Here is a 13,562-nt window from a genome sequence, read left to right on the forward strand (position 1 = left end):
ACCCACATCCCGGGGAGGCACCTCGCAGATGTTATGAAGGAAGCAGAGGGGGGCAGAATGATGGATGGAGCTGGAGGAGGGCATGTCCACAGCACATCAGCAGTAAAGTTTGTTATCAGGGAGGGAGGCACCACATTGATGCCTGGTGATGGAGGGGGACATCCTCTGCCCTCAGTTTGCAGCAGCTTCACTTTCTTTACCTGACAAACATTGTGGCAGCTGCGAGGACTTGTCAGCATCCAAGAAAATGAGATGAAAATGAAGCAGGTTGTTCCTGTTGAGATTATCCTCACCTCTCATTCCCACTTTTCCCCCCACTCCCGGCTCTGTCACTTGCACGGTGTCAGTCTGGGATCACGCATTTTACGCATGGCTTCAGGAATAACGCGCCAGCAGCCCGAAACCCGCCTTGTTGGTCAGGGCAGGAACCTTCTGCAGAAGAGCTTTGGTGTATTTTACACCCGACAACCAGCCACACTCACACGCATCAGGTGCACATCCCTGTGGAACCGAACAGCCCGGCGGCGCACCGCTCCAAGTGGCCGAGGCTGCCGTTCCTCGCAGCAGACCGGTGATGGATGCTCTCACCTGGTTTATGGAGCTGCAGACGGAGGGAGGCTCTCTCCTCTTTATCCACACATGCGGACCCAGGCAGGTTTAGAGAGGAGGCGCAGCGTCGGGGGGGGGGGGGGGGGGGGGGGAAGAAGAAAATGAAGAAGGAATTAAAGCTGTTTCTCTTCTGAAAGGTTGTTCCTGGAGAGCGGAGGGATGAGGCGGCGGTCAGCCCGGCTGTCTGCGGGAGGAGAGGCTCTGTGCTCAGGCTGAGAGGGGGCGGCAGCAGCCTGCGAGACCCCGGAGCGCCAAGCCCGTCTGCGCGCTCAGCCGGGAGAGTGCAGCTGCTCGGTCCGACGCGAGGTGGCAGTGTTGCACATCAGATAGCCGGCAGTAGAGGCATGTGGGGAGGGTGCTATCTATCTATCTTTCTATCCATCTATCTATCTCTCTATCTATCTGTCTATCTGTCTGTTTGTCTCTCTATCTAATATGATTCCAGGAGTTTTAGGTTTAATGTGCTTAAATGGGACCCTTCTTTCCTGTTTACCCAGTTTGTTACTACATACATATTACAACTGGCAAGCATGCATTGTTTTTAACTGATGACAAATAAAATCATGTTGTAATCAAAGTATAGAAACAATGGAAACACTATAAGGTAGATTTAAAGCAAAATGACACATGGAACAGCAGCAATAGACATAGAGCAACGTTTACCCCAGTGCATGATGGGAAGATGTAAATGTTTTGAAAAGATCAGCACTCAGCCTGACAAACACTCTACAGTCATGTTTGATTTCAAACAGTAACAGTGTTGAGTAGTTTAGGGATTGAATTTATGAATTCAAACTTCAGACTACATGCTTCCTCTTCTAATTTCAATTTAGTGCTTATTGAGAACAGAAATGCTATTTTAAAAAAGCAAAAATCTGTCATTGTTCAATACTCTTGAGTGTGTGTGGTTTCCATGGAGACCACCTTGATGATAACAAAGTTGTGAAATTGAATTTTTTTAGAAGACTGTATTTTCCTGCACACCTGAATACCGAACCAGAAAAAAAACACACACACACACACACACGCACACAAACAAACGCACTCACTCACACATCTATCTGGCCTGCTCAAGCGTTCCAGTCTAACTGACAAAATCCCACCAGCAGAGGGAACCAAATTAAAGTAACAATTTCTGCCTCTGTGGGTTAGTGTAAATTGGGGTTGTGCATGTTTGTGTGCATGTGTGTTTATGATTGTTGTCCGGGCATTACTGATGCTGTGGGGACCTAAACCTGTTTACAGTCCCTATAACGTAAATCAATACATTTTAAAGGTAAAGACAGTTTTGGGTGTGAGTGAGTGAGCGAGCGAGTGAGTGAGTGAGTGAGTGAGTGAGTGAGTGACTGAGTGAGTGAGTGAGTGAGTGAGTGAGTGAGTGACTGAGTGAGTGAGTGAGTGAGTGAGTGACTGAGTGAGTGAGTGAGTGAGTGAGTGAGTGAGTGACTGAGTGAGTGAGTGAGTGACTGAGTGAGTGACTGAGTGAGTGAGTGACTGACTGACTGAGTGAGTGAGTGAGTGAGTGAGTGAGTGAGTGAGTGAGTGAGTGAGTGATAAGCATATTCCCATCATCAACAATGTGTGTGATTTCAGTAGATCTCCTTATTGGAAACTTTGCTGACGACCTGGCAACTGCCCCTGTCACCTCATGTCCAGTCATCATGTGTGTCGGCACAGAGAGATAAAAAACGCTTCGACAGGAACGGGATCACCTTTATTTTGACAGGTATATGACACTGATTTACGTACTTGTTACTTTAACAACTGTTTCCTGACATGTGATATGTGACCTGCAAAAAGACGAGCGCCGTCGATGATAAGGAATGTTAATCGTTGAGATAGTTCCAGTGGGTCAGACACAGGACACGTGTCAAGGTCATCGAGTTGTTGGCTTACATCAGCCAAATCCCCACGAAATGGCAAGAATATGTCTGCACAGGACTTTCATGAGAGGAGGCTTATCTAAAATGCCCCAAAATGAAGATGGCTCCTGCTCAATCCGACACCTGTGATGCTTAATACATTTTAATTTCGACTAATCTAGTTTTGCAATGTCCTTTTCAATCTCAATCGGTTTACCTGCCTGGCATCTCTCAAATTGATCTTTTTCATAGTTGCAGAAATCACCACTATACTATTAGATTTTTGAAGTAATAGTAATAGTTCTGCTATCAAACTTTCATTCAATTTCTGGATTTGAGCAATTAATTGAAGGAATATTCCAAACACACTGAAGCTAAAAAAAACAAGAACCAAAGATGCTTTTTCTTACACATTCACAACAGCACAAATATTAAGACGAAGCATGACAAAAGGTCAGATTCAATTGTTTCCATTATCATTTATTGACAAAGAAAGAATTACACCTACTGGCAGGAAGAAGTGAAACATACAGACATTGTGTACAATACAGAAACATTTAGGAGAGAATCACAACATACTAAGCAGAGGAGATAAAGGAAAACTTACACCAAATCCTTGAGGATTTTTTTTTTTATGCTCAACATTTATGAATTGTGTGCACTGAATAATCTGAAGACAGGATAGAATTTTCCAGATCGGTGCACATTAAACATCTGCCACACTCATGACATTAGGGGGTGCATGTCATGAGCAAACCAGAGGTGGTGACGACCCAAAGCTGGCGCAGGTCATAGGACACGTGTTTGACGGACATGCACATTGGGACGTAAACCCAAGATGTGCCGTCTCTGCGAGAACTGCTGATGCCACGTCTGATGAGAGGAAAGTCATACACGTGTGTTTATGAATAGACATGAACTGACAATGAAAGATTGAGGTTGACTTCTGATTTTCATTTTTTGCAAGACAGAGACATGTTTAGAATACTGTGCTCTTGTGTTTCTTGGTCTTAAATTATACGTACTGCAATGATGTGTGCACAGTAAAACACATATTTGTATGTAATATATGTGACTCTGAGGACCACTGACTTACCTTTGGTAGAGCTTGCCCGCTGTACTCACTCCAAAAACGCTTCCGTCTGTCCCCACTTCAACCATTTTCATTCCTAGCCCTAACACGGTTGTCCAGCCACTTGTCCTGCAGGTGGTTGGTGATATTGCCTGTCATAAGAAGAACACATACATGGTGATGTTGCCATGATCTCTGAGCGAGTACAGTTAATGACAATATGAGATGCTACAGCGACTAACCTTAGAGACATAAACACGGGAACTTGTGTCAACTCCCCAGCATCCGAACCGTGGGCCACAGCTGTAGTACCTCAGCCTTCTTGCAAGGTAAGTCCAGCCGACACTGCCCACTCCAGTGTAGTGCAAAGCATAAGCCTCTCTCAGACAGTAGGCGAGAAAGTTGGAGGGCCTTACCCCGACGACCTGCCCATCACCACCAGCATCTACCTGCTGCATAGTCAGACCTGAAGACCAACACATAGGTCATTATATTACCATTACAGTACTATAATACAAATATATAATATAAATGTGGAGAATGCCGTAGCTACAATACATTAAACCGAAAAACAAACAACATGATGATCATACAAACACAATAATATTAATAGTTACCATTGACTTGTTTAAAGTTTCCAGCTACCAATTTGTGGACCCTGTTTGAGGCGGAAGTCCCCCATGTTCCTGAAGGTCCCACTGTGACATGCTTGAGGGCGGTTGTGCCCAGTCTCTACCAGTTCCGTCCACTCAGGAAAAAGGCCCGTTTGTGAATGTCGGTTGCAACCACCTTTCCCATTCCAGCGTCAACCTGATTGGCGTTGTACAGCCGCGGAGCCTCGGTGCATCTCCATGCTGTGAAGACAAAATTCGGTTTCATGTGAGTGGAACCATTATTTTCTGTTCAATGGGAGAAATAAATAAACAGTTTCAACAAACGATTAGGAAACAAACAAGATTTGAATTTTGACTTACCATGACTGACTGCCAGGCAACACAGCAGCAGGAATAAGGCCGCAACAGCTTTCATGTTGTCTCTGTGCTCTGCAGTGCAATTCTGGATCAACTTCTCGCTTCTCTCTGTGGAGCTGTTGTCCTACCACCCATCTGTTTAGAGTAGCGTATATATATACTCTAAACCCATTCTAAATTCCAACCAAAACAGGTTTTCCAGGAAGTAATCTAAACATTTACCAGTATGTTTGTCGAGAAATATTCAACCGGTGTGACATCTTTGGAAGAAATGCTGCTGAGGTACATTTTGGTAGTTGCCCTAGATTGGTTTTCGCTGTCTTCATACCTTGACTTTCCACAAAACCAGGAATGTTGTTTCAATTTGCCGCAGTCTAGTCACACGTGACGACCCAAGAACCCTCTTTTCGGATGAATGCAGTGCTGCAGTTTTTAAACTGGCTGCGGATACATAAAAAGAGCCAAACTTCCACCAAAGTATTAGTAGCTTTAAAAAATATATATGAATTTTGATTATGAAGTCATAGATATGCAAACAAGTAGCATTTGTTTTTGTCACACATTCACTTGCAGTGGATGACCTAAATACATTTCTTGTTGAATTAAATTTTGTAACAAGGAAATATTTGTTTAAATGGGTGAACCCAAATGCAGAACTGGGTCACGGACTGATGAGGGTTGAGTGAAGCTCAAGACGGGTGGATATGAGCTGGTTATGGAGAGCTGTGTTGTATGGTGAGCTCGGCAGGCAGAGTCCAATAGACAGATATACAAAATAAAGGAGGCAATTTTGAAGCTCAAGGAAAGAAAGATCATTCAGAGACTAAATTAAAGAGAAACATTCAAAATTCTACTTCAATCACAGATGGATGTAACAAGCGGTGTCTTTTTACCTGTCAACTGTGTTGTAGTTCCTGACGCCCAAAATCTCATTATTTTGCCACTCTAGAATGAGAATATTCATTATTTTATTATCACTTTATGATGTTGGACAATAATTAAAACGTTTTTTTTATAAAAATGTACAACTTTAACCCAAAAGGGGAAATAAACCTTGAAGAAAACATTTAAACGCACATATTAGTGTGGCTAATATATGGAAACGATAAAGAAAGTGAAGATTGAAGAAGACATACTGTATATAGGCCTGGGAGATATCAGGAAATGACTTCACAGCTTATCATCATGATAGACAGGTGCAGGTGACTCAAATTAAAGGAAAGATACAGCTAAAACATGTACAGATCTGTGCATTACATGACAGAGACAAGAAGACACATCCTCACAAATCAAAGGACGAAATTATCAACTTCTATTTTGGCTTTAAGTTGGAAAATCCAAAAAGTTTTATGGTTCCACGTGGTGTTTGAGATGACCCCACTCCCCCTCTGAGAGCTAGGGACCTCAACAGCCATGGCCTCCAAAGATTTGGTGTTTGCATGACCAGCCTGTCTGTGATGCGCGGTCAACAGGTATTTGTCATTTATAATCCTAATGGCATCCATTTATTCTTTTCTGCCTTTCGACATTGTACACCTGTAATGTTTGAAATTCATCCCCCCCCCCTTTATTTTTCACCTGCGGCCACTCGGTGCGCTGTCATACTCCTAACATTCATATTCCAGTAACACACGAGACAGGTGTAAAGTTAGAGCCAGAACAGGTTCTGCAGGCTGTTCAAGAAGCGAGAAGAGAACCTTTAGTTTTACCGTTCCCACTCATCTCATACCGACACTTCTAATAAAGGAAACAAAAAGGCTTCAGAGGTACAAGTTGTTCTTTCACTTCGATTTTTCTTTTGTTTTCGGACTGGCTTCCACTAAAGTAGGACTCCTGTGATGTTTTGCAGCAATCCAGTCCATGCTTGATGATCTGACATTTGCGATGAATGCAGTTGCAGTGCAATGTTCTGTTAGAGCTGGATGTGGGTCAGTCTGTGGTGTGGATACACAGCAAAAGTCAGACTTGCCCATGAAAGCTAAAAAGATCATGTGTTGCTCATACACTGGCTACGGTGGTCAAGTTGGTCGAGGATGATTAACAGTGGAAAAAGTCTTGCTAACCTGTTAAAGCAATTAACCTGGACAAAATAAAAGTGTTTTGAGTGTTTCAAGGTGTTTAAAGTATTTGTAATCGTAAAATTGTGATTCCCCCCTTAATGGACAGTTAATTAAAAATGTAAAATTAAAAAGGAGCTGCAGATGTCAAGTTTACATTTGATATAAAATGATATCAATGTGACCATCAAACTTTTCAGTTTCCACTGGACTGCTGCGGTTTATAGTGGTTTAGCTAAATCAATAAAAAAGAATCTTATTAGTGATATTTGAAATAATGGTTCTTTTATTTCATACAAATCCCAAAAAGCGAATCTCATTTTCTATACAGTTCAATCCCAGTTTTACAGTTGAGGTGGTCCGGGCATCTCAGCAGGTAGACCCAGAATTTGCTGGAGGGATTACATGTCCCATCTGGCCAATTAGGAGCTGGGAGGTGTAGTTGGGGAAAGGGAGGTCTGCTGGAACATGTGGTAAAAAGATTTCCTTAAAGTGTTACTTCTCTAAGTTCTACCCTTAAGTTTTGGCTGACGTGTCTCCCCCTGAAAATGAAATTTAAAAAAAAAGAAACGCCTTGAGAATGCAGTGCGTGGAGGCTGGGCTAAGATCCCCACCCATACAACATACCAATTAGGTTGCTAAAGCAAAATTATCTAGGTTGTCTCGCTGGGAGTGGCAGCCCCAGCAGCATCGCAAACACTTTTCAACAGAAATGTCGTATGAAGTAGAGGCCCCTCCTCGCCTGCTGAGTTTCCAAAAAGGCCAAGGTCACGGCCGTCCCGAGCCGTTTGAACTGCCAGCACAGGCGGTTAACCAGGTTGGCTTCACAGCAGGTTAAAGGTGTGGTTGAGCTGTGACCTTGCTACTCGACCTAAGTTAACTGGTTAAAATCATTGGTTGGTAACAGTAAAAAAAAAGCTCATTCTTGACATGTGGAGGGATGGAATAGTAAATCAGCAGTTCCTGATAACCCTTGTGGTGTTTTGCATGCACAGATATTCTGAGATGTTAACGCACCGTGTGTTTTCATCGACTCACTGGCTGCTGTGTGTTTTGCATTCAGACTGGCTTCGAAAATGTAACAGACAGACACATTCAGTAATTGTTCTGCAATGAAACTTTTATTTGATTTTCCAATTTGAAGATTTAGTTGAAGAAACATTAAAACCACACAGACCCTAAAAGAGAGGTTTTCAGCAAAGTTACAGTTCTTTTGTACATTTTGTTTGGAGGATCCAACAAGGCTTTCATTTTTCTTTCTTTAAAATACCACATTCACTACAGCACAAATATTTAAATGCAGGGCAAATATCTGATGAAATTGCTTCAAATGATCCCTAATTAACATTGTGAGTACAATAACTGGCAGGAAGAGGTTCAACATGCATGAAAAAACAACAATGCAACATTTGTTTGTCTCACAATTAAATCAAATAACATTTTGCTTGATGCAATTTACATTACATACTTGTTTTTGTCACTTTTTAAATGTGCTCATAACCTACTTTTTTTTTTTTAAATGCTGATAAGAGATGTTCTGTATTGATGCTGAAATAAGCAGAGGAGATAAATGAAAACTTACACCACAGATTTTTAAATTTCGGGAAAAAAATCAAATCATCTGAAGAAAAGAAAGACATGGATGCGAGCCAAGACAAACAGAGTTTGGTGCTCATTTGTCATCTGCCACACTCATGACATTAGTGGACGCATGTCATGAGCAGACGAGAGGTGGTGACGACCCAAAGCTGGCGCAGGTCATAGGACACGTGTTGGATGGTCATGCACATTGGGACTAAACGCCAACCTGTGCCTTGTGGGCGACGTGCGCTGATGCCATATCTGATGAGAGGAAAGTCAAACACATGTTTTTATGAATAGACATGAACTGAGTGCTGTGATTTTCACTCTTTATATCTAAGGTACAAGTGTTGCATGAGGAACGTCGCACTTTGCTGTTTGTAAGCTTGACACTAAGTGAAGGAGATGACTCAAGTCTCGGCCGAAATCTTAACAGTTTTGAAAGACAATTGTCAATTACACCACTGTAAATATATGTTGACTTCTGATTTTCATTTTTTGCTCTTTCGTTGCCAGATGTAATTCCATTAAAGACAGAGACATGTTTAGAATACTGTGCCCTTGTGTTTCTTGGTCTTAAATTATACGTACTGCAATGATGTGTGCACAGTAAAACACATATTTGTATGTAATATATGAGACTGTGAGGACCACTGACTTACCTTTGGTAGAGCTTGCCCGCTGTACTCACTCCAAAAACGCTTCCGTCTGTCCCCACTTCAACCATTTTCATTCCTAGCCCTGACACGGCAATCCAGCCACTATTCCTGCAGGTGGTTGGTGATATTGCCTGTCACAAGAAGAACACATACATGGTGATGATGCCATGATCTCTGAGTGAGTACAGTTAATGACAATATGAGATGCAACAGCTACTAACCCTAGAGACATAAACACGGGAAGTTGTGTCAACTCCCCAGCATCCGAACCGTGGGCCACAGCTGAAGTACTTCAGCCTTCTTGCAAGGTAAGTCCAGCCGACACCGCCCACTCCAGTGTAGTGCAAAGCATAAGCCTCTCTCAGACAGTAGGCGAGAAAGTTGGAGGGCCTTACCCCGACGACCTGCCCATTACCACCAGCATCTACCTGCTGCATAGTCAGACCTGAAGACCAACACATAGGTCATTATATTACCATTACAGTACTATAATACAAATATATAATATAAATATATAATATAAATGTGGAGAATGCCGTAGCTACAATACATTAAACCGTAAACAAACAACATGATGATCATACAAACACAATAATATTAATAGTTACCATTGACTTGTTTAAAGTTTCCGGCTACCAATTTGTGGGCCCTGTTTGAGGCGGAAGTCCCCCATGTTCCTGAAGGTCCCACTGTGACATGCTTGAGGGCGGTTGTGCCCAGTCTGTACCAGTTCCGTCCACTCAGGAAATAGGCCCGTTTGTAAATGTCGGTTGCAACCACCATTCCCACTCCAGCGTCAACCTGTTTGGCGTTGTACAGCCGCGGAGCCTCGGTGCATCTCCATGCTGTGAAGACAAAATCATGATTTATCTGAGAAGGGTAGAAAAATGGAATAAAACGACGATTCAACGATTAAGACTGTGATAAGTCAAATGTGAATCTTGACTTACCATGACTGACAGCCAGGCAACCCAGCACCAGCAAGAAGGCAGCAACAACTTTCATGTTGTCTCTGTGTTTGTGAGTCTATGGTCTGCAGTGCAACTATGGATGAACTGCTGTGTTCTCTGTGGAGCTCAGTTTTGTGTGCCTTATATACTTAATCTGGGCTGATACCAAATTCCCCACCAGAACTGGTTCTGCAGGCTGTTCGGGGAATCAAGGAGGAAATTTTTATTTTGGAACGTTTACAAGTATGTTTTCATTCATTTCAAATGTTTAGCCAGTTTGACTTGATCAACACTAAACCAGGAATGTCATTACATTTCGTGGCACTCGAGTCACAGGTGATCATTCAACATTAATGAGATGCCATCTTTTCTCATGAATGCAGTTGTGCAGTTGTTGAAAAGGGTGTGGATACACAAGAAGAGCCACAAATAGAAGAGGCCGCTTGCAATTGTAAAAAATCTCGGATGCAAATACACGAAAAACATAGGGAGCTACACGTTGTAAAAAAAATGAGTGCAATATCCTATGTCTATTTCCAGATCTAGAAAATAACAGCGGTGCTTGTGTGGATTTATCAACGAAATACATAAGTCTCTGCCATGCCTCTTTCTCCTCTTTATGTTTACTCATCTTGCCCTCTTGTGCACTGGCAGATATTTACTGGCAGCCGCATTCCACTCGTCTCCTCCTCCTTTCCGGCAGCAGGTTTTGTCCCTTCTCCCTGCTCACCTTATGTTCTTCTGTCAGCTGGGACACATTTTCACATTTCAGCTTGGGTGGAACCGTGCCTAAGACAGAACCCTCACACTCTGGGGCAGATCTGACCCTTCCACCACTCTCAGTGGCCCTGAGCAGTCCGACTCCTAGAATAGAAATTAGATGTTTTCCATACTCATAACTACACAGTTCAACACAACAACAAGACTGATGTCTTTACTTTTCACAAGTCTAAATATGAGAGGGCTTTTACTCCAGAACTTGGAGAAAACCATTAACAAACTGAGACTCTACTCCTCTGTGTGACTGTCACTGCCTGTCAGTGCCCAGCTCCTCTCTCCGAGTTGCCTTTACTGATGACACATTTGTGAAACATCTCCATGAGCACTTCATTACTTTCTTATACCAACTTGCATAAAAGTTCACTGGGGTCCTTATACTTAAAATACTGGACATCTTTTCTTCACAGGTTATTGACAGTTCTAGTAGAGAAGCAACACACAAAAACCAAAGAAAAATGGGCATAAAGTATATGCCCATTAGATTTAGTTTTCCTAAAGAAGCAGATGTGTAAAAGTGGAAAACATTATGAAGCCCGATCCATGAAGACTTAATTTATCTCCAAAGTGATACAGAAAAATGCACCATGGTAGCCATTTTACATGCAAGCGAAAATAATGCAGCTAAAACCTAATTGTTTGGGGTAAGTTAATCTTAAATATTATAGGAAAATATCTACATTATCATCCAAAACGACCCACATATTTTTGTATGAGTTTTAATGTAACCAAGCATTCTGTGTCATATATACACATCTGACATTTGTAACAGTGGAAACGACTTGAAAATCGGAAGACTAGTGAACAATGGGGATTGACCTCCTTTGTTACATGAGCTGTAGAAGGCGCAGCTGCACGTACCAAGGTGGCCCGGGTTAGATTGAAGATTCAACCGTGAGATAAAACACACGATGTGTTTATACTGAGAGTTAAAGCAACATGTCAGACACACCCTTTGTTTTTAGTGAACTCTTGAGCTGCCACTTACAGGAAGTCAGTAAACACTGAGATTACATCGCTCTGAGGGAGAGAGAGAGAGAGAGAGAGAGAGAGAGAGAGAGAGAGAGAGAGAGAGAGAGAGAGAGAGAGAGTGTGTGTGTGTGTGTGTGTGTGTGAGGGACGGGGGTTAAGGTAAACTGCTTACAATGCTGGCACAATGAACGTTTGATTTTTATCCTGTCATTTTAAATATTAAAACAAATTTGTCAACGTTTGTAATGCTGTGTAAGTGTGTAAGCAGTGTATTTTGTGTTGCTTTTTGGGGTTTATTTTGTTGCCGTTGGACTAGTTTTGATTAGACATTGGGCCAGTGTGCAGGGTGAGGGAGATGGCATCTGCAGTTGACCTATTTGGCCTGTAGGCAAACTGAAGTGGGTCCAGTGAGTCAGGGAGGGAGGAGGTGATGAAGGATCTGACTAACCGCTCAAAGCACTTCATGATGGCGGAGGTGAGTGTTACAGGGCGGTCGCCGTAGGCAGAGGGTTTGGGGTTTCTAGGGAGTGTGTTAATCCGTTGAAGTGATCTACCCACATCTGCCTTTGATATAACAGGCGGGCAGCGGTCCTCCTGGGCCTCTTGTGCCTCCACAGCCGGGGAGCTGCTCTCGAGGTAGGGCCCTATATGCATTCCAGAAAGGTGTGTAAACATGGTTGAGTGTATTCTCACCACACGTAGGACAGCTGATGTGTTAAAGGGGACATATCATGCAAATTCCACTTTGTTAGTGCTTCTACACGCTAATGTGGGTATCTGGCATGTCTACCAACCCCAAAACTCTGGAAAAAAAACACTCGCGCGTTTTGTTATGGTTCCTCTAAGTCAGAAACGTCATGCTTGAGTGACTGGAATGAGCTTCCTGTGTATTGTGTCGTCACAATACACTGGAAGTCTCCCTACATGGCCTTGGCCCACCCCCCACCTCATCCCCCTGCCCCCCCACACTCGTTACGCCGGGTTTACACCGGACGCAGCGAGGCTGCGAGGCAGCGCAGCGCCGTTCTCAAGCGCGCAGCCGCCGGGCTGTTCACACGGGACGCGCATTTCTCCGCGCTGGTCAGCCCGCGATTCTGCTTTCTCCGCTTGTTGTTGTACCCGTTGAATGTCGGGGTTTGGGGGTAAATGATGGTCTTCATAGCCCCCCCCCACCCCTCTCTTTCTCTCTCTGTCTATCTGCTTGTGTGCTTGTGTGCTTGTAGTGGATGGGCAGAGGGGGACATTTAATTATGTGATTGGGAAAATTAAAACTCCAGGACAACAGAAGGGGAATACAAAGTATGGGATGCATATTTGATAATTTATATCATATAAAATATGTAATTTATATCATTTAAAATCATGGGGGGAGAGGGGGGAGGGGGGAGCTGGCTCACTAGCATTTAAAGGTACAGGCACTCAAAACAGGTCACTCGGTGGAGGGCTGTTTTAGACAGGGTAAAAAGGGTGCTGTTTTAAATGATCCTTGTGGTATATTGACCAAAGTATGTTACAGACATTTCATTAAGACCCCAAGGAACCATATCAACTTGTGGTAAAATGGGCATGCTATGTCCCCTTTAATAGTATCTCGGCAGGACTTTTCTTCAGCTTGGCGTTAAAATCCCTGGCCACAATAAACGCAGCCTCCGGCCATGAGGTCTCTGTTCTGTCGACAAGTGCATGCAGCTCGCCTAGGGCCTGATTTCTGTCGGCACCTGGCGGATTATACACCGCTGTTATAAAGGCGGTATTCACAGACGTTAATCTGTTCACCGTCCTTTTACATTCATATACACAGCTCTCACTTTATGAAATAACTGTGGATATTGCCCTGATCATCGTTGTTTTATTTCTTGATTTGACTTGTGTTTTGACATGCTCTATGTGCCTTAGAATTGAAGAAGTGTTTAAAACTACAGACTGGCTACACAAATAGTACGGGCAGACACAGAACATTCAGTACTGGTTCTAGCATCAAACCTATTTTAGTTCTTGATTTGAACATTGAGTTGAGGGAATGTCAAAACCACACTGAACCCAGAAGAAAAA

The 13,562-nt window shown here is 43.1% G+C and overlaps 1 protein-coding gene, 1 long non-coding RNA gene and 1 pseudogene across 2 annotated transcripts; 1 reads left to right on the forward strand and 2 right to left on the reverse strand.

Annotated features, from left to right (window-relative positions):
* Nucleotides 1-3,452: 3,452 nt before the first annotated feature.
* LOC117757703 lies at nucleotides 3,453-4,587 on the reverse strand (annotated as a pseudogene).
* Nucleotides 4,588-7,673: 3,086 nt separating this feature from the next.
* Nucleotides 7,674-9,911, reverse strand: LOC117757700 (fish-egg lectin-like). Its single transcript, XM_034579084.1, has 5 exons — nucleotides 9,762-9,911; nucleotides 9,420-9,656; nucleotides 9,033-9,256; nucleotides 8,815-8,942; nucleotides 7,674-8,413 (listed from the first exon to the last, which is right to left on the reverse strand). Exons 1-5 carry the CDS (start codon nucleotides 9,814-9,816, stop codon nucleotides 8,272-8,274), a joined length of 786 nt encoding a protein of 261 aa, XP_034434975.1. The 5' UTR covers nucleotides 9,817-9,911; the 3' UTR covers nucleotides 7,674-8,271.
* A 913-nt stretch (nucleotides 9,912-10,824) lies between these two features.
* Nucleotides 10,825-11,608, forward strand: LOC117757707. Its single transcript, XR_004613191.1, has 3 exons — nucleotides 10,825-11,451; nucleotides 11,533-11,535; nucleotides 11,568-11,608. It is a non-coding gene; the product is annotated as an uncharacterized LOC117757707 (long non-coding RNA).
* Nucleotides 11,609-13,562: the final 1,954 nt, after the last annotated feature.

This window comes from Hippoglossus hippoglossus, chromosome 23, assembly GCF_009819705.1.
Source record: "Hippoglossus hippoglossus isolate fHipHip1 chromosome 23, fHipHip1.pri, whole genome shotgun sequence".
NCBI lineage: Eukaryota > Metazoa > Chordata > Actinopteri > Pleuronectiformes > Pleuronectidae > Hippoglossus > Hippoglossus hippoglossus.

Excerpts from the sequence above, each read along its gene's own strand:
- LOC117757700 (XM_034579084.1), bottom strand. The coding sequence starts at position 9,816 with ATGAAAGTTGTTGCTGCCTTCTTGCTGGTGCTGGGTTGCCTGGCTGTC. Across the intron at positions 9,657-9,761 it reads TTGCCTGGCTGTCAGTCATG|CATGGAGATGCACCGAGGCT; the intron begins GTAAGTCAAGAT and ends TTGTCTTCACAG. Across the intron at positions 9,257-9,419 it reads AAACTTTAAACAAGTCAATG|GTCTGACTATGCAGCAGGTA; the intron begins GTAACTATTAAT and ends GTTGGTCTTCAG.